We start from the raw sequence: 23,421 nt of genomic DNA, 5'->3' as shown, positions 1-23,421 counted from the left end.
GGTTTAAAATAGGTATCGAGAGTAATTTACTAACTCACCTGATGGATAAACCACCCTTCAAAAAAGAAATTACATTTTGGTACAATCTTATTCTGGATGAGACGGATGGCGAGTTTCTGTTACCCCTTTCGCTTTGGAGAACCTTTATCTCAGACACCGACGTGGAAGGCCTGTGGATAAAATCATTTAGGATTTTGGGTGAGATCGTTAAACAATCTTGGCTCCGTCGCAACCACCGGTTTACTCTGCATAGGGTGTATTACTCTCCATTGCGTCTATCAAAGTTCCCCAATAATGATCAAGTGGCATGCCCTAGATGTGGCTTGGTAGCAGCATCAGATATCCATATGTTTTTTGAGTGTTCGTTTATATCATTATTTTGGAATGAAATCTGTGCTTCTCTCTCGTTAGCAATAGGCTCGCATGTTAACCCTAGTCCCATGTTAATTTTCTTTGGCATTATACCAGAGCTAGACGGCATGTGTAAAAAATTGGTTTTCTATAGTTGTTTGCTAGCCAGAAGAGAAATATGCAGACGGTGGAAAGCTAAGACACCCCCTCTTTTTAGGTTTCGCTGGGGGACGGAGCTGTAAGCTCCGCCTCCAGAGAAATCTGTAGTTTCTAGTATGGGTGCTTTGAACACTCCCCTCTGTCTCATTGGCTAGCTCCATAAATGGAGGCTAGCCATTGGAACAGAGAGGCGTCCGTCATGGCCGGACCAGATTCGGGGGCGTTCCCGAGAATCTTTGGCTTTTGGCTACGTCATGATACGTCAGCCAAAAGCCGGGAACGCCCCCGAATCTGGTCCGGCCGGGCCGTGCTTGCTGCTGTCCTGCCTTACTCTGTGTCCCTCCTCCCGCCTTCCCCCCTCCCCCCTCCTCGCTGTCCTGTGCAAGTTTCCCGCCTCCCACCTCCGTGTGCCCGTCTCCCCTCCCGCTTCGATTATTGGGACTCTGCAAAAATAATTTTTAGATTTTATTTTGTTTCTCATTGAGTTGGAAGACGCTCTTTGAAAAGCCGCCTTACCTCGCTGTTTATTTTAATCTCGAGGGTGCCACCCCTCTGAAATGCCCCCGAGATTCACCGCCGCGGCCCGAGCGCCGCAAAACAGGAAGTCAGGCACGACGGTGCCTGATGCGGGGCGGGACTTCCGGTTTGTCGGAGGAAGTCCCGCCCGCCGCCGCGCTGTGATTGGCCAGCACTGCCACCGGGGAAAATAGAGGAAGAATGCCGGCCGAATCCCTGCGGCCCGGGGCTCCCAGGAGTGAGGGAGAGCGCCGGGGCCGCCCCGGAAAGCAAAGAGGGAAGCGGCAGGCAGGGCTCCGTGGCCGAGGAGAGCCCCGCAGCCCGAGAAGAGGAGCAGCGCGAAACCCGCCAGGAGCCCCCGCCAGAGTAGCCCGGTAAGTGAGAAGGGCTAGGGGAGGCTCCGTGTGGCAGGGTGTCACTGTCTTGAGCCCTGAGAGGCTCACGAGGGCATTTCTGAAGGGGTAGAGTGGCCCCAGAAGGCAGTGGGTCGCTCCCCCAGCGGACATTGTTTCCAAGTCCCCGGGCATTTCAGCAGAGCCGTGAGGGGCTCCAACGATGGCTTTGGGAGATGATAGGGAGAACAGTCAGGTTAAAAAGGCAGCTAGAGGGTAGTGACAAGTGGAGAGAGAATAAAAAGTAGAAAAAGAGGGAGGAGAGGTCGGTAGAGGAGAAAGAGGGGCATGGCAATATAGAGTTAAAAGAGAATGTTGATGTAGGAACATAGAGAGATAGCGACAGTATAGATAAAAGAGAAGAGACGGGCGAGGGGAGAAGCAAGTATAAGGAAGAGAAAAAGGAAGGATAAGAGAAAAAACAGAGTCCTAAAGAGATAGGGAAGAGACAGAAAGAGGGGCAGCAAAGTAGCAGTGGATGGGGGGGGGAGGGGTAAAGAGAAGGAAAGAGAGAAAGTGAGAGAGGAGGAGGGACAGAAGGGAAAGGTGGCTTAGCAGCGAGCACCAGACAGGAATGAGGAGTTGGGGGAAGGGAGATGGCCCGTGGACTTGATTTCCCTGTTAAAACTTTAGACAGACTCGCCCTGCGGACTGCTCGGGCTCCGGCCTCTACCTACTCTTGCACTATTTTTATCCTTCGCCTTTGACCGTCTCCTGCCATCTGACTCGGCGCCCAGGCTCTTGACTCACCTCTTCTGGGCGCTGGACTGCATGAAGATGGCGTCGCCTGCAGGGGGCAGCACCTCGGACCCTGGACCGGCCGGCAGGGGGGCCCTACTGCTGCTGCTACTAGGTGAGCGACCCCACACCTCGCGTCTGCACGTGTGCCGGGGATGGGGCAGGCTGTCAGTCACGGGGCAGGCCCGCGCCAAGTCAATCACTCCGGGCTGTAGGGCTGTCTCTGAGAAAACGCTGCCAGTGCCTGACTACCTCAGCTGTCTAGAAACTCAGTGGTTAATTTGTAAAATAAAAAGTGCCGGGGCTCTCATCAGCAGACAGCGCTAACCGTAGAAATGTGCAGGTGTAATCTGCCTCCCGACTAGAGCCCCAGCACTCGTTATTCTGGAGAGGACTTGGCCAAATGGCTAGAAGCTGCCTATTTCGGAGCTGGAGAACCGGGCTCGAGTCTCGGCGTGCCTCAATGTCCAGGGGAAATCATGCGACATAATCGCCGGTGCTGAGCACCTGCTCAAATTAAACACTTGGCAGAATGGACTGCCTCTTCCTGGAAGAAGTCTAACATGCAATCGACTGTTCCATCCCTACCGGCTTCGCTTTTCAGGCAGTGACATGACTTTACTCCAGCCCTGCCCCTGACAGCTCCTCTGGCCCCTTCTGGCGCGAGACTGACCCTGTGCCAACCCTACTGCGCAACAGAGGCAGTCTGACGTGGTTCGCCGCGCTTTTACAACACTGTCTTGCTGTGTGTGGACTGTTGCAGGTCAGCATGTGCTATGTGTGTCAATGTTCCCTCGCACTATATTGCCGGGTGGGATTCGAACCTGCGGTCAGCTGGCGATGCGTGTGCAGGCGCAGATACGCCGAGCTTGGCACTTCATGGAAGCTTGCCTGGCAGTTTAAGAAGTTTGGTGATATTTCTTGGGGTGAGTGGGCTGCGCACCACACCCCCCGCTCATGCTTATCGTGTGATAGGGTAAGGCGCTTGCAGGATGTGGGTGAAGTGCAGGCAGGCCGGTTAGTGTCAGCCACACTCGCTGAGAGGGACGGCGGCCCCTCCACAGCTCAGAGGCTGTCACTGGTAAGAGGTGTCAGTCACAGCACACGTGCCCTAAAAGGACACACTCTGCCAGCCGCGGATGGGCACGCCGAGTAGGAGGAGCCAGGGTACTGCAGCTCCACGAGGGTGTGTTTATCCATACATAGGGGATTGTGCATGAGCGTTAGAGAAAAGCCATGTCTGAAGAGAGCATTGCATGTATGCTGGAAGAAGTGTATGTACATGCTAGTGTGTGTGTACCCGTTTAGGTATATAACAATGTGCGCGTGCTTCCGTTTATTCGAGAATTGTGTGACATGTGAGCGTGTGTGTGTGTTTAAAACACTGTGCGTTGTTATGATCAGCTAAATGGGAGATTATTAGGGTTACTGAATTTCTATTAAGGTATTATTTACAACAAGGGGTGGTGAGGGACAGAGTCTCTGAATTAAGCAGAAAGCTCTCACCCAGTCAAGAGATCAGGGCTAGATCCAACACCGTTTTTAGCTCACTGCACCATCCCAGTTTCAGAACCTGGCTGTATGCAAATTAGTCTGTTCCTGTCCCAGTGCATGATGGGAACAGGGCAAACCAAACTACAAAAGCCAATTCTTACACTGGGAAGGAAACAAGCTCCCGGGGACCGGTTTCTGGCATTACAGCCGTCTTCGGCCCGGTTTGCTTGAATCCTGATGGTGCAATGAGCAAGGGTCTCACATCTGAGAATACCCTACCACGCTTAGGGTGGACAAAAATATTTACAACAAGGGGTGGTGAGGGACAGAGTCTCTGAATTAAGCAGAAAGCTCTCACCCAGTCAAGAGATCAGGGCTAGATCCAACACCGTTTTTTAGCTCACTGCACCATCCCAGTTTCAGAACCTGGCTGTATGCAAATTAGTCTGTTCCTGTCCCAGTGCATGATGGGAACAGGGCAAACCAAACTACAAAAGCCAATTCTTACACTGGGAAGGAAACAAGCTCCCGGGGACCGGTTTCTGGCATTACAGCCGTCTTCGGCCCGGTTTGCTTGAATCCTGATGGTGCAATGAGCAAGGGTCTCACATCTGAGAATACCCTACCACGCTTAGGGTGGACAAAAATATTTACAACAAGGGGTGGTGAGGGACAGAGTCTCTGAATTAAGCAGAAAGCTCTCACCCAGTCAAGAGATCAGGGCTAGATCCAACACCGTTTTTTAGCTCACTGCACCATCCCAGTTTCAGAACCTGGCTGTATGCAAATTAGTCTGTTCCTGTCCCAGTGCATGATGGGAACAGGGCAAACCAAACTACAAAAGCCAATTCTTACACTGGGAAGGAAACAAGCTCCCGGGGACCGGTGTCTGGCATTACAGCCGTCTTCGGCCCGGTTTGCTTGAATCCTGATGGTGCAAGCCGGGCCGAAGACGGCTGAAATGCCAGAAACCGGTCCCCGGTAGCTTGTCTCCTTTCTGGTGAAGAATTGGCTTGGTAGTTTAGTCTGCCCTGTTCCCATGATGCACTGGGCCAGGGACAGACTGATTTGCATATAGCCAGGTTCTGAGCTGGGATGGTGCAGTGAGATAAATAACGGTGATGGATCAAGCCCTGATCTTTGGACTGGGTAAGAGTGGTCTGCTTAATTCAGACACTCTGTTCATCACCACCCCCTTTTCTGTATCGTTTTTGGCCACTATAGGTGTGGCAGGGTATACTCAGACATGAGTCCCTTTCTCACTGCACCATCAGGATTCAAGCAAGCCGGGCCGAAGACGGCTGAAATGCCAGAAACCGGTCCCCGGTAGCTTGTCTCCTTTCTGGTGAAGAATTGGCTTGGTAGTTTTGTCTGCCCTGTTCCCATGATGCACTGGGCCAGGGACAGACTGATTTGCATATAGCCAGGTTCTGAGCTGGGATGGTACAGTGAGATAAATAACGGTGATGGATCAAGCCCTGATCTTTGGACTGGGTAAGAGTGGTCTGCTTAATTCAGACACTCTGTTCATCACCACCCACTTTTCTGTATCGTTTCTATTAAGGTAGGCAGATTGTGTTATTTCAAAAGGTTTTCCAAAGTATTGGGACATACTGAAATTCTTTGTTTTCTCTTCCTTTGCATTGAAACTTTGGGCAATTGAATCAGCATCTGTATGATGATCACAGAAATCGACTTTGCGTGTAGGGAACAACTTACTGATTCAGTTACTTTCAGGCCATGGATAAAGGTAAAGCAGAATCATGTTTTCTTTTCAGAAATATGGGTTCTCACAAATGCATTTTGGGTGCCCTAAATAGCACTGTGTGGATGTACAAAGCATCAAGGAAGAATTGTCCAAGTTGATGTTTCGGAATACCACTAAAATAGTGTATTTTATTTTTGTTTTAGTTTGGTCCACAGAGAGGCATAATTCATAAGTGCGTTTTCTTTTTTGATTTAATTGCTGTTCACATTGTACAGAATTCGAGTGAATGTAAATCATATTTGACCTTTTGGTGGTCTTCTTATCCTGTTTCTTATTTCAAATATGTCTGGTTAACAATAGTCCTAGTGTGTAAATAAGTATTACTAGCAGGACATATGGAGACTTCCCATGCTTTAGTCATTTTTAGGTTTCGCCTGGCGTTTACTGCGCAAGCAGTATCGCGCAGGCGAAAACTTTTGTAAACAAGTATGGAGCTTTCTCCCGCCTCTGTCTTCCATTGGATAGCTCCATAAATGGAGGCTAGCCATTGGAAGACAGATCTGCCCGTCATAGCCGGAGCTCCTGGGTGTGTGTGTGTGTGTGACTGTTCCAGGGTGTGTGTGTGTGTGTGTATGTGACTGTTCCAGGGTGTGTGTGTGTGTGTGTATGTGACTGCTCCAGAGTGTGTGTGTGTGTGTATGTGACTGCTCCAGTGTGTGTGTGACTGCTCCAGTGTGTGTGTGTGTGTGTGACTACTCCAGTGGGTGTGTGTATGTGACTGCTCTGGTTGTGTGTGTGTGTGGGGCTCTGGGTGTGTGTGTGTGGCTCTGGGTGTGGCTGGCACTGGGTGTGTGTGGCTGGCTCTGGGTGTGTGTGGCTGGCTCTGGGTGTGTGGGGCTGGCTATGGGTGTGTGTGTGTGGCTCTGGGTGTGTGTGTGTGTGTGTGTGGTAGTAATTGCTGTCTGCTGAGCTCGTCCGTAGGGTACAATAGTTCTCACATTTGCGAGATATTAAGCTATTGGCAATGTAAATGACAATGCCATTTATTTATCTGTTTTCAAAACCAACACATAAGTACACATTTTGTCATTTACAATGCCAATAGCTCTAACTTCTCCAAAGGCGAAACCGTTGCATTGTAAATGCTTGTTACCGATTGGCGTGCAGCAATGCTACAGATGTCTAAATTAGACATGGCTAGAGAAGGTAACCAACACAAGAGAAGATTTTGGCTGCTTTTGAATTGGTAATGGGGTTTTTTTTTTTTTTTTTCCCCATGTCCTATGATTTTGCTGCCTGTTGGGTCGTCTATTCGATCCTCGCCTTTTATACATACCCAACTAGGGCGACATCGGTTACAATCTGGGTTGTATTGAGCAGTACGCTAGTCCAGTTGGTACCATTCTTCGATCATTGAGGTGTTGATGCTTGGCACTGCGGGATACCCCGGTAGGATCCAAGAAAGTCCCCCTCAGTTAATCTGGGTCAGTGTCTCAGTTATCCCCTCTAACTGATCGTTATTGTTTGGTTTCCAAGGGCAAATATGAGGACAACAAAAAAAAAAAAAAAAGGAAACCTGTACAGTACTAAACTATGCGCCGGTGAAAACATTAAACAGCACTATTGTCCTAGATCAGGGGTCTCCAACCTTTTCTGTAATGAGACCTACTTCTGGTCAGTGAAATTCGTTATGAGCTACTGAAGGCCAAGTAACTGACGACCTTTCCCAGCTTCATTGACTTTAAACCTAATGTCCATTGAGCCCAATCCTATGGTTTGAACAACATACTGTGACTAGGATTACTATTATGGGGCTGCCATGTGTGTCAGTGAGTGCATGGTCTGTGAGGATATATGAACATGTGTGAATGAATGGGATATATGTGCATGGGTGACTGAGACCCTGTGTTGTATGCACTTGTGGCACAGGACATACCTTTCGCCATATCCAATTACATGTACAACACAAACATGCATCCATTTTTTTTTTTTAATGATAGACATTTGAAGTGCAGAAAAAAGTGCTGCAAACATTTTCGCAACTTTTCTTCACTTGATGGAACATTTATCTGCACTTTAAAATTCTCCCATTTAAATATAAATGCTGTATTTCCAGTTATAAATATGGCAGCGTGTCCACCAGCCACTGGGAGCAGGATGCCTGCTATGTGTATATGTGACACTTTAAAATCGGAGAACATCGCCTGAAGAGTTAACTTTATGTTTATATGCATTACATAAAACTCATAATTCTCTGCCATGTCAAAGTATCTTTACAACCAGCAGGTATAATACTTCCAGTGACCTGTAGACGTGGTGCCATATTTATCACAGGAAAATAGTCATTTGTTAAATAGGAGGAATTTAAAGTGAAGAAACATGTTTCATTAACATTAGGACTTAATTGGCTTAATTTAAAATGGAGAAAAACAAGAAGACCATGTTTCATAGAGAAAATGTTTTTTAGTTTAAATTTCTTGCTTGTAAAAGAAAATGACTGTATTTTTCACTTATAAATATGGCACTGTTTCTAGCCACTGGGAGCACGATGCCTACTGTTTATTAATGCAAACTTTGAAAAAGGAGAACATTAAAATGAAGAGTAACAATTCATTTTAGTTTACTCATTTAAAAGCATCCGAAAATATAATTTTGTTCTTATGCTCCAGTATTGAGTTGAGAATGACTTTTATTTAAGAGTTAAATGCCTCAATCCTTCAGTTTTTAACCTCTATGAGCTACATGTGTTATACATCTGAGTGGAGCACTGCTCATTATCAGGCTCTATTGTCTGCAGCCTGTTTATATGGTAAAATAAGCATAGCATTTCATTAACTTTAAAAGGAAAATGCAACACTTATTTATTGCAGTTCTTAGTTAATGGTGAACTGAAGGCTGTGAGCTACTCTGAAGGTTTCTGCGAGCTACTCTGAAGGTTTCTGCAAGCTATTCCGAAGCTTTCTGTAAGCTACTAGTAGCTCATGATCACTTGGTTGGAGACACCTGTTCTAGGTGGCTCATACTGCCACAGGCTTAATCCTTTGAAACACTGCACAGACATAGCTACCTCTACTCAGTGTCACTCATACACCTTTATCAACCCCGAAGTACGACAGACATGTTAGATGGGCTGCTTTTAAAACTTTGGGATGCACTTTAAAACAGATTTCAGCAGTATGTGTTCAACTAAATGAACGCTGTTATTCTGTTGATTATAATGCATGTTGAGAATGAAAATACAGCCCTAGATGATGCCATGTTGGTTGTGGTTAATTTTTATGAAAATACTGATGATATTATAGTCTGTGAGCAAGATATTGTTTGCAGGAATTTGTTTGCAGATTCCTTTCGTTAAAATGCTGATTTCAGTGGCATTCACCCTTCCTACTGAATAAACTGTTGCACTGGAAGGTTTGTTATCTTCACTGCACTATTGTAACACAAAACAGGAAGTTGTAGATGGAGTAACGTCTGGAGGAAGGGATAGGTCTGGAGTCAAAGAACAGGGGTTGGGGGGCACTACCCATAAGAATAGGAAAAAACCCTGGACCTTAGGCAAGGAGTAGGGTTATGGGAAGTGGGTTGGCACTCCTAGTGGAGAAAACACTGAGGTTTGTGCTCCCCTTTCTCCCATGCAAAAGAACACCATGAAGTGCCCATGGAAGTATCATATTGAGGACGCAATCCTCAAAATGACACTGCTCTCCAAAAACGCAGGCAAGCAATCCAAAAAACAAAGGTGTGGGTGAAGTATTTGTGCATGGGGACAGAACTAAGAAGCGTAACAGAGATATCACTGTGGGACAGATACCCATACATCAAGTTTGTTGTTGTATGTCCTGCGGTAGAATATCCTATAATCATTTTGTAAATAGTCTGTTTCTTTGACTGAACACAATACATATTCTTCTGTTTTTTTCTAGATAACTTTGAAAAAGCTTTAAATGCTGGGTTCATCCAGGCAACTGACTATGTTGAAATTTGGCAAGCCTACTTGGACTACCTGAGAAGAAGAGTTGACTTCTCACAAGGTAATTCCATGCCAGTGCTGTAGTGTTCTAGATTTGTGTGGTTCAAAACAAATTTCTAAGATTTGGTGCATGTCACAAATACTTATCTTGTATGGAACTTTTAGTTGCATGTGCAGGAATTTTTATTGTGATCAAATGTTTACTGTTCCATTGTTTAAGTCTTGGCTAACTTCACATAACCATTGCTGCATGGACAGTTGTTTTGAACTTTGTGTAATTTCCGTCTGGAATCATTTGTTCCTTAAGTAGCTAAGTATATGGAAAAGTAATATTTTTTAAGTCAATTGTGAGTCCTTCGGACCTCTAAGTCTCTAACTTCCTTATCTGAAAAAAAGACTCTTTAATCACAAATTTATGAAGTTGTTTGTTCTTTGACTCTGTGAAAACTGCAGCCTTGTAGTTTCCAAAGCTGGATATACTGTCCATTAAAGCCTGTCTCAACATTGACCTAGTCGATAGTGAGGACCAATAACAAGGAATTGGGACTTAAGTGGCAGTATAGCCCACTGCAGCAGGCTTAAGGCTAATAGAATATTGACCCCCATAAGGACAGGGTGTTGTGAGAAAGTGCCATCTTTTTTGCATGGTATGCCCCCACATTTTGCTAAATTGCTGATGTACTTTGGCTGAGTGTGCCCTGGGCTCCTGCCAACCAGGTGCCCAGGGGCTGTGTTCCTTCCCTAAAACTGTGTTGAAAGCTAAACCCAATTGGCATCTCTGGCCACATGTAAGGCCCTGGCAAATGGTACCCTCGGTACCCATGGCCCTGTGACCAGAGAAGGCCCCTAAGGGCTGCAGCACTTATTGTGCCACCCTTAGAGACCCTGTACCCTGACACACACACACTGCCTTTGCAGTGTCTTGGTGCAGAACTAAACAGAGTCGACATGGCACACATCCCTGTGTGCCATGCCCTGGCACACATCCCTGTGTGCCATGCCCTGGCACACCTCAGTCACTCCTCCAGCTGGGTGCACTATGCCAGTGGTGTCTGACATCACTGATGACATCATCCAATGACTATGTTTCTCTAAAGTTTAAATATGTTTTATAAATATCTCAAGCTGTATTGAAGAATGAGTGGGTGTAGAAAAGTATGGATTCACGATTTAGTAGGTGTGTGACTGATTGCATAAGTGAGTGATTAAATGTATCTTACTGAATGCATCGGTTAGTGACTAAACTGTATGAATGTCTCTATCAATATGTCTGTTGGTGGGTAAACTGCTACATGGGTTGGTTAGTAGGTACATATGTGTACATATGGGTTATTGTTTGTTTGCCTGCGCATTTGTATGGGAGACTAAGTGTGTGTGTGGGTGGGTGGGATAGGAGGTGTGTGACTATGTATAGATGTCTGAGTGGTTGATTCACTGGGTGTATGGGTTCATGAGTGCATGTGGAAACAGCTGTATGGGTGGGTGAGTGTGTGTATGGATGTGTGGTGAGTGAATGGATGTCTCTGTGGTACATGTGTGAGTAACTACATATGTAAAAGGCAGTATATGTGAGTGATGGTGTATATAAATAACTATATGTGAGAGGGGGTGATTGTGAGAGTGGATGTATGGATGAGTGTGTACTTGTATCACTGATTATATAAGAGAGTAAGTATGTGTTACTTACTGTATGAATAAGTGAAGTGGTGTGTATATAATTGTATGAGTGAGTAAATGGGACTGTGATAGATTCTTTGCATGACTAAGTGGGTGTGAGTAACTGCATGGATGAGTAGCGGTATGTGATTGTCTGTATAAGTGTATGAGTGCATATGATAGTATTGTATTTCTGAGTGACTGCATGTATGAGTGATTGTATGGATCAATCAGTAGATGTGTGCGTGTGGCTGATAAAACAGGAGAGTGATTCTGTTCAGGAGTGCAGAGGAGGGAATCCTAAACTATATTCAAAACAAAATACCTCTGACACCATAGATCTAAATCTTCTTTTACACCAGTTGGATTTTTTATTTATCCATGGGTTGTAACTGAATACAAAAGACGTTTTTCTTTTGTTTTACACCAAGACGTGTTGTACCTGTGCAGGAATTGCTAGACAATTAACCTATTGCCTTATTCTGTGTATAAGGTATGTACAGAAAAACATACTCAAAACATATAATCCATAAATACATTGGAGTCACATTTGTACAATATACATTCGACAAATAACTTGACAATTTTACAAACAGAAAACAAAGTGATGCTACCAAGCACCAACAACTGAACAATTCTACAATCAATTGATAGTCCTACTCCTTTCTTAGGTAACAGTACGGGGTCTCCTCTCATTAATGTCCTCGTAATACGGTAGTGTTTTTATGCCAGTGGGAGGTCGCCTCAATGTGAACAAAAACCATTTCTTTCAACTGTTTACAGGAAATGCACAAGGGCTGAATCCAGGATCCAACCCGGAGTAAGAAAAACATTTGCAAAGTGATTTTATTGCATTTACTAAAAACTAGCGATTGAGCTCAATGTTATTTTGTGTTCAAACTTGTGTTGCACATTGCAACAACTGTAACTATTGCATTCCAAAGTCTATTGCTATTTAAAAGTATTCAATTGCAACATCTCATTCTGATAAATTATTTATGATACCTACTGTGGTTCTAAAACAAAACTATATATTTTTATATACAAATCAATTTGGCCTAGAGTTCAGTTCTTGAGTGTGTGAGACCATTTGCTGACTGAATGTATATAGCAAATGCTTTACACTGTCTTCTGATACTGCCTGACCAAGCTACCACTTTAGAGAGTAAGGTTGTATCTAACTTTAGCCTCTGCCTTACCTCTGGGGACTGTGCACTCTGTGTACACTGTACCTTACTTTGGTCCAGTATATACAGAGCTACTTTCTTACAGGTGTCATCATAAAGAAAAACTCTACAACACTGATAACTTGTTTTCTCCTTTCACTGCTCCTCCATGCTCCAGCTCTGTCCATGTTTGGCTGTCACTGGCACATGCATGGCAAGAGCAGTAAAGTCAACCATGGACTGCAGAAGCTGCGAAAGAAGGAACAAGCCTCTGAAGTCTCTGATTCTTCCACAACCTGCACATTGCTTTTCTTTGTTTGACAAGGCAGAGGAAGAGAGGGGTTATAGACGATTCCCCCTTCTGCAGTTCTAGCTATATCTACATATCTTATGAGGAAGGATGCTGCATATTTTCTTGCTTTCCCACAGCCTGTGTCTCATATTATCTGTGCTATTCCCACATATCCTTAGAAGATGCAGGAGAGAGGGAGAGGTTAAGGCCAGTGGATTGAAATGTTGATGGCATTCGGCCTGTACTAGTAGGTAAAGCCAGCTGCTGCTCCATTGCAGATCTCTCAATATTCCAAGGTGCACAAAGTATTTACAGAGTAATTTCTTTTTTGTCTTTTGAAGACTCCAGCAAAGAACTTGAAGAATTGAGGTCTGCATACACCCGGGCTTTGGAGTATTTGAAACAAGAAGTGGAAGAGCGTAAGTACATAAAACTTAATGGGCTACCTCTATTTTTTAAGTAAAAAGTCATAAAACCATACATATAATATTGGAACTGAAACACAATAATGCCTTAAATCACCCTGAAAGGATAACATGAACAACCTGAAATGGCCCACGTAATCGGCAGGAGTGATTATTCAGTTAACAGTTTTGACTTTGTTGTATTTTCCTTAGATCCCATATCCTAGTGGGTCTTCTTTAAGTAACAGTTCAGGAAAATATCCCGTCCAAGACACTGTTTTGAAAGCTAGTCAGAGCTGGTAGACTTGACTCTTAAATTTATGTACACAAAACATCCAGACTTTTCATTTGAACAAAAATTAATCTGGCTTTATCTTTGTATTGGCTATTTAGAAGTCCACCCTTAATCAAGAAAGGGGAGAGGGAGAAGTAGAAGTTCACTCAGTTTCACATTGCAGTGTTCCTAACCAAAAGGAGAGTGAGCCACAAAGCATTTGACAGGATCTCCAAGAAGATTATCTCGAAGACCCTCAACCACGTCTTCACAATCAATGGTGCATATCATCAAACTAGGTGTGATATGGTGGATAGAAACATCATCGGGTTTAGTCACTTGAGTGCCCTGTTCTCAAAGTGACAACATCCTCCCCCAGGAGGGAGACTGTCTGAGTGGTGACAGTGTCAAGATGTGGGAAGTGGATCATACCATTATCTCTAGTTCCTGAAGAGGAAACTTTAATAAAATGCAGGGACAAGTATAAGGTTAAAAAATACTTCTTTGGGGATGGGAGAGCGGCAGACCGACACTAGGTGGGAAAGCCTTGCACCACATCGGTATAGTTTGATCCATGCCCTCCTGATTCCGATGGGTCACACCTATATTCCCCACAAGTATAAGCTAAAGACAAAATCTATATTGAAGAGTTGGAGGCATGTGAGCTGTAGATCACATGCTTTGCATAGCCTGCCATCTAGTGTTGGGTCCGGATTTTTGCACTTTGTTTTACTTCAAAGAAGCCTTTCCAGTCACAAGGTCAGTGACTCCTGCTTTCGGTGATAGTGCGCATGGGCATCAACTCCATTGTTAGATTGTTTTTTATGCCATCGGGTTCGGATGTGAATGGTGGTGCTCCGGTTCGACACCGTTCTTGGATTCCCCTCGACGCGCAATCCACTAACCTCAACGGTATGGTTTCTCGATCGCTTTTCCCATCTTCACGTATCGTTTCGAGTCAAAGTCTTCGATCGGAAGTTTCGTGGAGGGCTATTAGGCCTACCCGCGTCTGGCTCGCTAGCAATCGATGGAGCGGACTACATTTAAATTCTGTCCGGGGTGTCATGCTAAATATCTGCGCACCGACTTGCACGAAGTGTGCAATCTCTGTCTATCCCCGGAACACAATGAACGAGACTGGGACGTGTGCCGATCATTTCGATCAAAGAAGATGCTCCGTGACCGTGGGGCTTGATGTCACAAAATGCATCAGCGAAGTGGCTCCCCACCGGATATCTTCGGTGAAGACTCCTACCATGAAGAATCCCACGCGCAGAAAGCCGAAGTAGAGGAAGAATACAATTTCTTGTCCGAAGCCGAATCATACACGGAAGACCAAGTAACACCAAGTCAACGTATCGTGAGTACTGAAACTCCCTTCCCCTACCTATAATTAAAGAAATAGGCTTCAGTACTTCCTCTGCCCTCGGGCCAAGGTTGAGACCGAGAAAAAGTTTTGGGCGCCCCGTCCTCCGGCCCGGCACCGAAACATAAATCAAAGCCTTCCGGCCACATACCGATGTCAAACTGAAATCTTCGGCATCGAAATCCAAGCATACCGATGTCAAACCGAAATCTTCGGCATCGAAATCAAAGCATGTTGTTGTTGCTTTTCCCATGTTAGCGAAAACTAAATTTTCAGGGCCAAAACATTTGACGCCGAAAACGGTGGCGTCTAAAGAGAAGGCAACTATTCCACCTAAATGAATTTTTTTATTTATTTTAAGAGTTTTATATAGCGCTGGCTAGACCCGGAGGTATCAGAGCGCTCTACATGAGGTTCCACAAAATTACAAGATTACATCAATTCCAATTTACATCCGTTGCTAGACAAACAATTACAAGGTCATAGAAAGCGAGATAAGTGAAGGGTAGAGGGGAAGGGGGGGGAAGGGTAAAGGGGTGGGAGGGAGATGCGGCAGAAAGACGAAGGAAAGTCTGCCCAAAGTCCAGCTGGGTAGGTGACGGTCGAGGAGGAAGTCCCAGAACCCGTCTCCTCTATAGCTATCAGGTAGCTCCATCGGGCTTTGGCCAAATAGCTAGGTCTCAATGGGAAACATTTAAAGAACATGGAGGGCAAAAAACATGGAGCGTAGAGGGGCGGGGAAAGGGAAGGTGAGAAAGGGAGGATAGGGGAAGAGACAACAAGGAGAGACGAAATTAAGTCTTGTCTAAAGGCCGACTGGGTAGGTGACGACCAAGGAGGGAGTCCACGGCCCATCTCCCCAATAGCTAAACCAGGTAGCTCCATCGGGCATCAGACAAAATAGTTCAGTCTCAATATATTGGGAGAGGAGAGAAGGAGAGACATAAATAGAGGGAGGGTGCGGGAAGAAACGACAGGAGAGATGAAAGGAAGTCTGGCTAAAGACCGACTGGGTAGGTGACGTCCAAGGAGGGAATCCCCGACCTGTCTCCCCTATAGCTAAGCCAGGTAGCTCCATCGGGCATCAGACAAAATAGCTAGATCTCAAATGACGAGGAAAAAGTAACAGGTAAACAGGGTGGGGACTAGGGCCAGGACAGGTGACATTACCCCTGCAAACACGAATCCAAAACATAAAGAACAGGTTATCTATCCAGATACTGGACATATTTATGTAAAAATGCCAGAGAAAAGAAAAATGAGCATTGAAAAGGACTACCACATTCCTTTAAAACGCAAAAATGTGGGCCCTAACCCTCCTCCCCGTCCCATTACACCTCCTTCACCTTCTGATCCAAATTTGCTCATCAAACCCACAAATTACCCACAACCTCAATCACCTAATCCAGAAGATGATGGGGATGAAGATAGGCCATAGGAAATAAATGACCCCTGGGATGGCTACAATACAGATACGATCACAGACAACGATCCGGACCTATACCCCTCCAAACCCTCACCACCTGATGACAACATAGGGTATATAGAGCTACTTAATTGGGCTGCTCAAAACCATGGGGTGGAATTACACAAAGAGGCTCTTGAATAGGATTTTCTGTTTGAAACCTTAAGTTCCTCTCAGAGGTCAACACAAACACTACCTATGCTTAAGCGAGTGCTTAAACATACTGACAACATTTTTAAAGACCATGTGCGAGCAAGAATAATTACCCCCAGAATTGAGAAAAAGTAGAAGCCAGCACCTTCTGACCCCACTTCACCTACGTCAAGGCTCAACTTCCATTAGACTCACTTTTGGTTTCCAACGCTCGTAAATGGGCAAATTCTCAAACTACAGGTAATTACCCCTCCTCCCGATAAGTTAAATGATAGTCAAACCTAATTGATGCCTCGGGGAAAAGAATAGCATCACAAGCAGCCAATCACTCGCTCATTGCAAATGTGCAAGCCGTGTTAGCCCGTTACGATAGAACTCACTATGACGAGCTATAGAAATTAATACAGTTTTTACCTGATGATCACAAAACCAGAGCCAATGACCTAATCAGGAGGGTAAATGAATCACTAACACTTCCATTAGGTGCACCTTAGATGCAGCAGACAAAGCAGCCCGCACATTCAACACCAGTGTATCAATACGCAGACATGCTTGGCTCAGAATTTCAGGGTTCAAACCTGAAGTTTAAACCTCGATTTTAAATGAGCCATTTGACAAAGAGCACCTCTTCGGTCCTACAGTGGACACTTTTCTAGAGAAGTCAAAAAAGATACTGAGATCGCAAAATCCATGGGGGCTTTGCATCTCCCTTCCAATAGGGGATCGTCTTGTCGTTCCTTTTACAGGGGTGGCTCCAAAACTACTTCCTCAGAAAATTCCTCCTCCTCTTACAAGGGCAATAATCAATCACACTCAAGGGGCGATTTTAGGTGAGGAATTAGAGGAAATAACGGTAAGGGAAGAGGCAGAGGCAACTCAACATGCACGTCCCCTGCAAACACTAAGCAGCGACTTCCCTCCTCTACCCCTGATCATTTCACTCCTGTCGGGGGATGTCTCTCCCAATTTCTTCCCGCTTGGAATACAGTCACCTCAGACAGATGGGTACTACAAATTATCCAATATGGTTATTGCCTGGAACTAACAGCCACTCCCCCAAATGTTCCTCCAAGACCACACACTATCTCTCAAGAACATTTGAACCTTCTCAAACGAGAAGTTCTCTCTCTGTTACAAAAAGAGCTATTGTGCCAGTCCTATTACAATATCAATGGACTGGAGTATACTCCCTAATTCCCAAAAAGGATGTCTCTCTAAGGCCGATATAAGACCTGTTACATCTAAATCTATACATCCAATCAGATCACTTTCACATGGTAAAACTCCTGCAAGTGCTCCCCCTCCTTCAGGAAGGCGACTTTGTCAACCTTAGATTTAAAGGACACCTTTTCCCTATTCAAATCCACCACGCTCATCGCAAATACCTAAGGTTTCTGATAGCGGGACAGCACTACCAATTCAAGGTGCTTCCTTTCGGAGTCACCACTGCTCCCAGGGTTTTCACCAAATGCCTGGCAGTAGTTGCAGCTCATCTACGAAGACAACACACTCCCGTCTTCCCATACTTAGATGCCTGGCTCATAAATGCCAGCTTGAAAGCATACTGTTTACAATATACTAGCAAAACAGGGAAGCTGCTCCACGACCTCGGATCCACAGTAAATCTGTCCAGATCCCATCTCCAACACGTAAGCGTATTTGGGAGCCACTCTAGATACACAAAAGGCTCTGGCCTATCCCAATCCGCCCAGAATCCGCAACATTCAAACTCTTCTTTGCCAATTCCAGCCTCAACACTCATTGCCAGCTCGAGTGTTCATGCAGTTACTAGGTATGATGGCGTCTTGCATCCTAACAGTCCCCTATGCAAGGTTTCGAATGCGTCCCCTTCAGGAATTCTTAGCATGCCAGTGGAATCAGACTCAGGGTCAGTTATCAGATCTAGTGTTGGTGGACGGCCACACTCATCGCTCTCTGCAGTGATGGAATCTCCAAAACCTTTCCAAAGGGCAGCCCTTCATCGACCCAATTCACAGACCGTGCTAACAGCAGACGTATCGCTCACTGGTTGGGGAGCTCATCTCCAAACTCAATCAATTCAGGGCATGTGGAGCCTGCAGCAAAAACAGGTTCGCATAAATCATCTAGAGCTTCTAGCGAAATTTCTAGCGCTCAAAGCCTTTCGAGTTCACTGGGTAGGCAAAGCTGTCCTCAGATGCACAGACCACATGACAGCAATGTATTACATAAAAAAAACGGGGGAACACACTTGCTCCAGCTGTCACAACTAGCCCAGACCAGCTGGAGGTGGGCCATACGTCATAAAATGAATCTCCTCGCGGAACACCTTCAAGGAGTAGACCAGAGCTTTCCAAACTGTGTGTCTCGACACAGTACTGTGTCGCCTGCAAATGGTGGGTGTGTCGCGAGATGACACCATTATTAAGGGCACTTAGCACAAAACTGCTGCTAATTAAGAAGCATTCCTTTAAAAGAGTGTCACGAAGTAAATGGTGGAAAGTGAAACGTTATTAGCATCCATGTGTAATAGCATGTACTGTGGTGCTTGCACATTCTTGATTTTATGCTGTATTTCCAACTTTTATTTTATGTCCCATTGTAGGACACAAGTCTTTTCGAAAATGTAGCATGTGACTTTTGTCCTTGAATAAATTCTGTTGGACTGGTGATTAATCATGAGATTAAAAAGAAAAAGTATGTGCTATTCTTGCCAGCATATTAGCAGATGCTAAGGGCAATTTGCACAATGTGGTACCTTTCTGAACTGGCACGGCTTTGCCAATACTCATTTTAGAGTTAAAGGGAATGTTAGTTTGAATGAAACCTCATTTGATTCTTAAAAATGTTTCAGACTTAAGCTACCTCCGTTAAGGAGAAACAGTAGACATCTGTGTTCTTCGAATTACATCTGCACCAAAAGCTAGGGTGAGGTGACAGAGGGTGAGAGGCAGAGGGAGGGAGACAGATAGAGGGAGGGGGAGGGAGACCGATAGAGGGAGGGAGACCGATAGAGGGAGGGAGACAGAGGGAGGGAGACAGATAGAGGGAGGGAGACAGATAGAGGGAGGGAGACAGATAGAGGGAGGGAGACAGATAGAGGGAGGGAGACAGATAGAGGGAGGGAGACAGATAGAGGGAGGGAGACAGATAGAGGGAGGGAGACAGATAGAGGGAGGGAGACCGATAGAGGGAGGGAGACCGATAGAGATAGGAAGACAGAGAGAGAGGGAGACAGAGAGGGAGACAGACAGAGGGAGGCAGGGGGACAGAGAGAGAGGGAAACCGTGGGAGACAGCTAGAGAGGGACACAGAGGGAGGGGGTCTGGGGTAGACAGAGGGAGGAAGTCTTGGGTAGACAGACGGAGGGAGAGGGAGACAGGGAGAGGGAGACAGGGAGAGGGAGACAGGGAGAGGGAGACAGGGAGAGGGAGACAGGGAGAGGGAGACAGGGAGAGGGAGACAGAGGGAGGGAGACAGAGGGAGGGAGACAGAGGGAGGGAGACAGAGGGAGGGAGACAGAGGGAGGGAGACAGAGGGAGGGAGACAGAGGGAGGGAGACAGAGGGAGGGAGACAGAGGGAGGGAGACAGAGGGAGGGAGACAGAGGGAGGGAGACAGAGGGAGGGAGACAGAGGGAGGGAGACAGAGGGAGGGAGACAGAGGCAGGGAGACGTGGAGAGGGAGGGAGACGGGGAGACAGGGAGACGTAGGGAGGGAGACAGGGAGAGGGAGGGAGACGTGGAGAGGGAGGGAGACGTGGAGAGGGAGGGAGACAGGGAGAGGGAGGGAGACAGGGAGAGGGAGGGAGACAGGGAGAGGGAGGGAGACAGGGAGAGGGAGACAGAGGGAGGGAGACAGAGGGAGGGAGACAGAGGGAGGGAGACAGAGGGAGGGAGACAGAGGGAGGGAGACAGAGGGAAGGAGACAGAGGGAGGGAGACAGAGGGAGGGAGACAGAGGGAGGGAGACAGAGGGAGGGAGACAGAGGGAGGGAGACAGAGGGAGGGAGACAGAGGCAGGGAGACGTGGAGAGGGAGGGAGACGGGGAGACAGGGAGACGTAGGGAGGGAGACAGGGAGAGGGAGGGAGACGTGGAGAGGGAGGGAGACGTGGAGAGGGAGGGAGACAGGGAGAGGGAGGGAGACAGGGAGAGGGAGGGAGAGGGAGGGAGACAGGGAGAGGGAGGGAGAGGGAGGGAGACAGGGAGAGGGAGGGAGACAGAGGGAGGGAGACAGGGAGAGGGAGGGAGACAGAGGGAGGGAGACAGGGAGGGAGACAGGGAGAGGGAGACAGGGAGGGAGAGGGAGGGAGAGGGAGGGAGACAGGGAGAGAGACAGGGAGAGGGAGGGAGACAGAGGGAGGGAGACAGGGAGAGGGAGGGAGAGGGAGGGAGACAGGGAAGGAGAGGGAGGGAGACAGGGAGAGGGAGGGAGGGAGACAGGGAGAGGGAGGGAGACAGGGAGAGGGAGGGAGACAGGGAGAGGGAGGGAGACAGGGAGGGAGACAGGGAGGGAGACAGGGAGAGGGAGGGAGACAGGGAGGGAGACAGGGAGAGGGAGGGAGACAGGGAGGGAGACAGGGAGAGGGAGGGAGACAGGGAGGGAGACAGGGAGAGGGAGGGAGACAGGGAGAGGGAGGGAGACAGGGAGAGGGAGACAGAGCGAGGGAGACAGAGCGAGGGAGACAGAGGGAGGGAGACAGGGAGGGAGGGAGACAGGGAGGGAGGGAGACAGGGAGGGAGGGAGACAGGGAGGGAGGGAGACAGGGAGGGAGGGAGACAGGGAGGGAGGGAGACAGGGAGGGAGGGAGACAAAGGGACACAGACAGAGGGACACAGACAGAGGGACACAGACAGAGGGACACAGACAGAGGGACACAGACAGAGGGACACAGACAGAGGGACACAGACAGAGGGACACAGACAGAGGGGCACAGACAGAGGGGCACAGACAGAGGGGCACAGACAGAGGGGCACAGACAGAGGGGCACAGACAGAGGGGCACAGACAGAGGGGCACAGACAGAGGGACACAGACAGAGGGACACAGACAGAGGGACACAGACAGAGGGAGGAGGGCGACAAAGGGATGGAGACAGAGGGATGGAGACAGAGGGATGGAGACAGAGGGATGGAGACAGAGGGATGGAGACAGAGGGATGGAGACAGAGGGATGGAGACAGAGGGATGGAGACAGAGGGATGGAGACAGAGGGATGGAGACAGAGGGATGGAGACAGAGGGATGGAGACAGAGGGATGGAGACAGAGGGATGGAGACAGAGGGATGGAGACAGAGGGATGGAGACAGAGGGATGGAGACAGAGGGATGGAGACAGAGGGAGGGAGACAGAGGGAGGGAGACAGAGGGAGGGAGACAGAGGGAGGGAGACAGAGGGAGGGAGACAGAGGGAGGGAGACAGAGGGAGGGAGACAGAGGGAGGGAGACAGAGGGAGGGAGACAGAGGGAGGGAGACAGAGGGAGGGAGACAGCGAGACGTGGAGAGGGAGGGAGACAGGCAGAGGGAGGGAGAGGGAGGGAGAGGGAGGGAGACGGGGAGAGGGAGGGAGACGGGGAGAGGGAGGGAGACGGGGAGAGGGAGAGGGAGGGAGAGGGAGAGGGAGGGAGAGGGAGGGAGAGGGAGGGAGACAGGGAGAGGGAGAGGGAGGGAGGGAGACAGGGAGAGGGAGGGAGACCGGGAGAGGGAGGGAGAGGGAGGGAGACAGGGAGAGGGAGGGAGACAGGGAGAGGGAGGGGGAGAGGGAGGGAGAGGGAGGGAGACAGGGAGAGAGAGGGAGGGAGACAGGGAGAGGGAGGGAGGGAGGGAGACAGGGAGGGAGAGGGAGGGAGACAGGGAGAGGGAGGGAGGGAGGGAGACAGGGAGGGAGAGGGAGGGAGACAGGGAGAGGGAGGGAGGGAGACAGGGAGAGGGAGGGAGGGAGACAGGGAGAGGGAGGGAGACAGGGAGGGAGACAGGGAGGGAGACAGGGAGAGGGAGGGAGACAGGGAGGGAGACAGGGAGAGGGAGGGAGACAGGGAGGGAGACAGGGAGAGGGAGGGAGACAGGGAGGGAGACAGGGAGAGGGAGGGAGACAGGGAGGGAGACAGGGAGAGGGAGGGAGACAGGGAGGGAGACAGGGAGAGGGAGGGAGACAGGGAGAGGGAGGGAGACACAGGGAGAGGGAGGGAGACACAGGGAGAGGGAGGGAGACACAGGGAGGGAGACAGGGACAGGGAGAGGGAGGGAGACACAGGGAGAGGGAGGGAGACACAGGGAGAGGGAGGGAGACACAGGGAGAGGGAGGGAGACACAGGGAGAGGGAGGGAGACACAGGGAGAGGGAGGGAGACAGGGAGAGGGAGGGAGACACAGGGAGAGGGAGGGAGACACAGGGAGAGGGAGGGAGACGGGGAGAGGGGGAGAGGGAGGGAGACAGGGAGACGGGGAGAGGGAGGGAGACAGGGAGACGGGGAGAGGGAGGGAGACAGGGAGAGGGAGGGAGACAGGGAGAGGGAGGGAGACAGGGAGAGGGAGGGAGACAGGGAGAGGGAGGGAGACAGTGAGAGGGAGGGAGACAGTGAGAGGGAGGGAGACAGGGAGAGGGAGGGAGACGGAGAGGGAGGGAGACAGGGAGAGGGAGGGAGACAGGGAGAGGGAGGGAGACAGAGAGGGAGGGAGACAGAGAGGGAGGGAGACAGAGAGGGAGGGAGACAGAGAGGGAGGGAGACAGAGAGGGAGGGAGACAGAGAGGGAGGGAGACAGAGAGGGAGGGAGACAGGGAAAGGGAGGGAGACAGGGAGGGAGACAGGGAGAGGGAGGGAGACAGAGGGAGGGAGACAGGGAGAGGGAGGGAGACAGAGGGAGGGAGACAGAGGGAGGGAGACAGGGAGAGGGAGGGAGACAGGGAGAGGGAGGGAGACAGAGAGGGAGGGAGACAGAGAGGGAGGGAGACAGAGAGGGAGGGAGACAGAGAGGGGGAGAGGGAGGGAGACGGGGGGAGGGAGACAGAGAGGGAGGGAGACGGGGAGAGGGAGGGAGACGGGGAGAGGGAGGGAGACAGGGAGAGGGAGGGAGACGGGGAGAGGGAGGGAGACGGGGAGAGGGAGATGGAGGGAGACAGGGAGAGGGAGGGAGACGGGGAGAGGGAGGGAGACGGGGAGAGGGAGACAGGGAGAGGGAGACAGGGAGAGGGAGGGAGACAGGGAGAGGGAGACAGGGAGAGGGAGGGAGACAGGGAGAGGGAGGGAGACAGGGAGACAGGGAGAGGGAGGGAGACAGGGAGAGGGAGGGAGGGAGACAGGGAGAGGGAGGGAGACAGGGAGAGGGAGGGAGACAGGGAGA

At 48.8% G+C, this 23,421-nt stretch overlaps 1 protein-coding gene across 1 annotated transcript in view; it reads left to right on the top strand.

The window, feature by feature from the left end:
• SART3 (spliceosome associated factor 3, U4/U6 recycling protein) overlaps positions 1 to 23,421 on the top strand; it is a 651,822-nt gene that overhangs the window by 304,314 nt on the left and 324,087 nt on the right. Inside the window, exons 9-10 of the mRNA XM_086943090.1 lie at positions 9,282 to 9,389; positions 12,784 to 12,861. Coding sequence (XP_086799216.1) covers positions 9,282 to 9,389; positions 12,784 to 12,861 — 186 coding nt within the window. The remainder of the gene's footprint in view (positions 1 to 9,281; positions 9,390 to 12,783; positions 12,862 to 23,421) is intronic.

The sequence above is a fragment of the Lissotriton vulgaris genome, chromosome 11 (genome assembly GCF_964263255.1).
Source record: "Lissotriton vulgaris chromosome 11, aLisVul1.2, whole genome shotgun sequence".
Classification (NCBI taxonomy): Eukaryota; Metazoa; Chordata; class Amphibia; order Caudata; family Salamandridae; genus Lissotriton; species Lissotriton vulgaris.
Note: the sequence above shows the minus strand (reverse complement) of the source record. Positions and strands in the feature narration are given on the sequence as shown.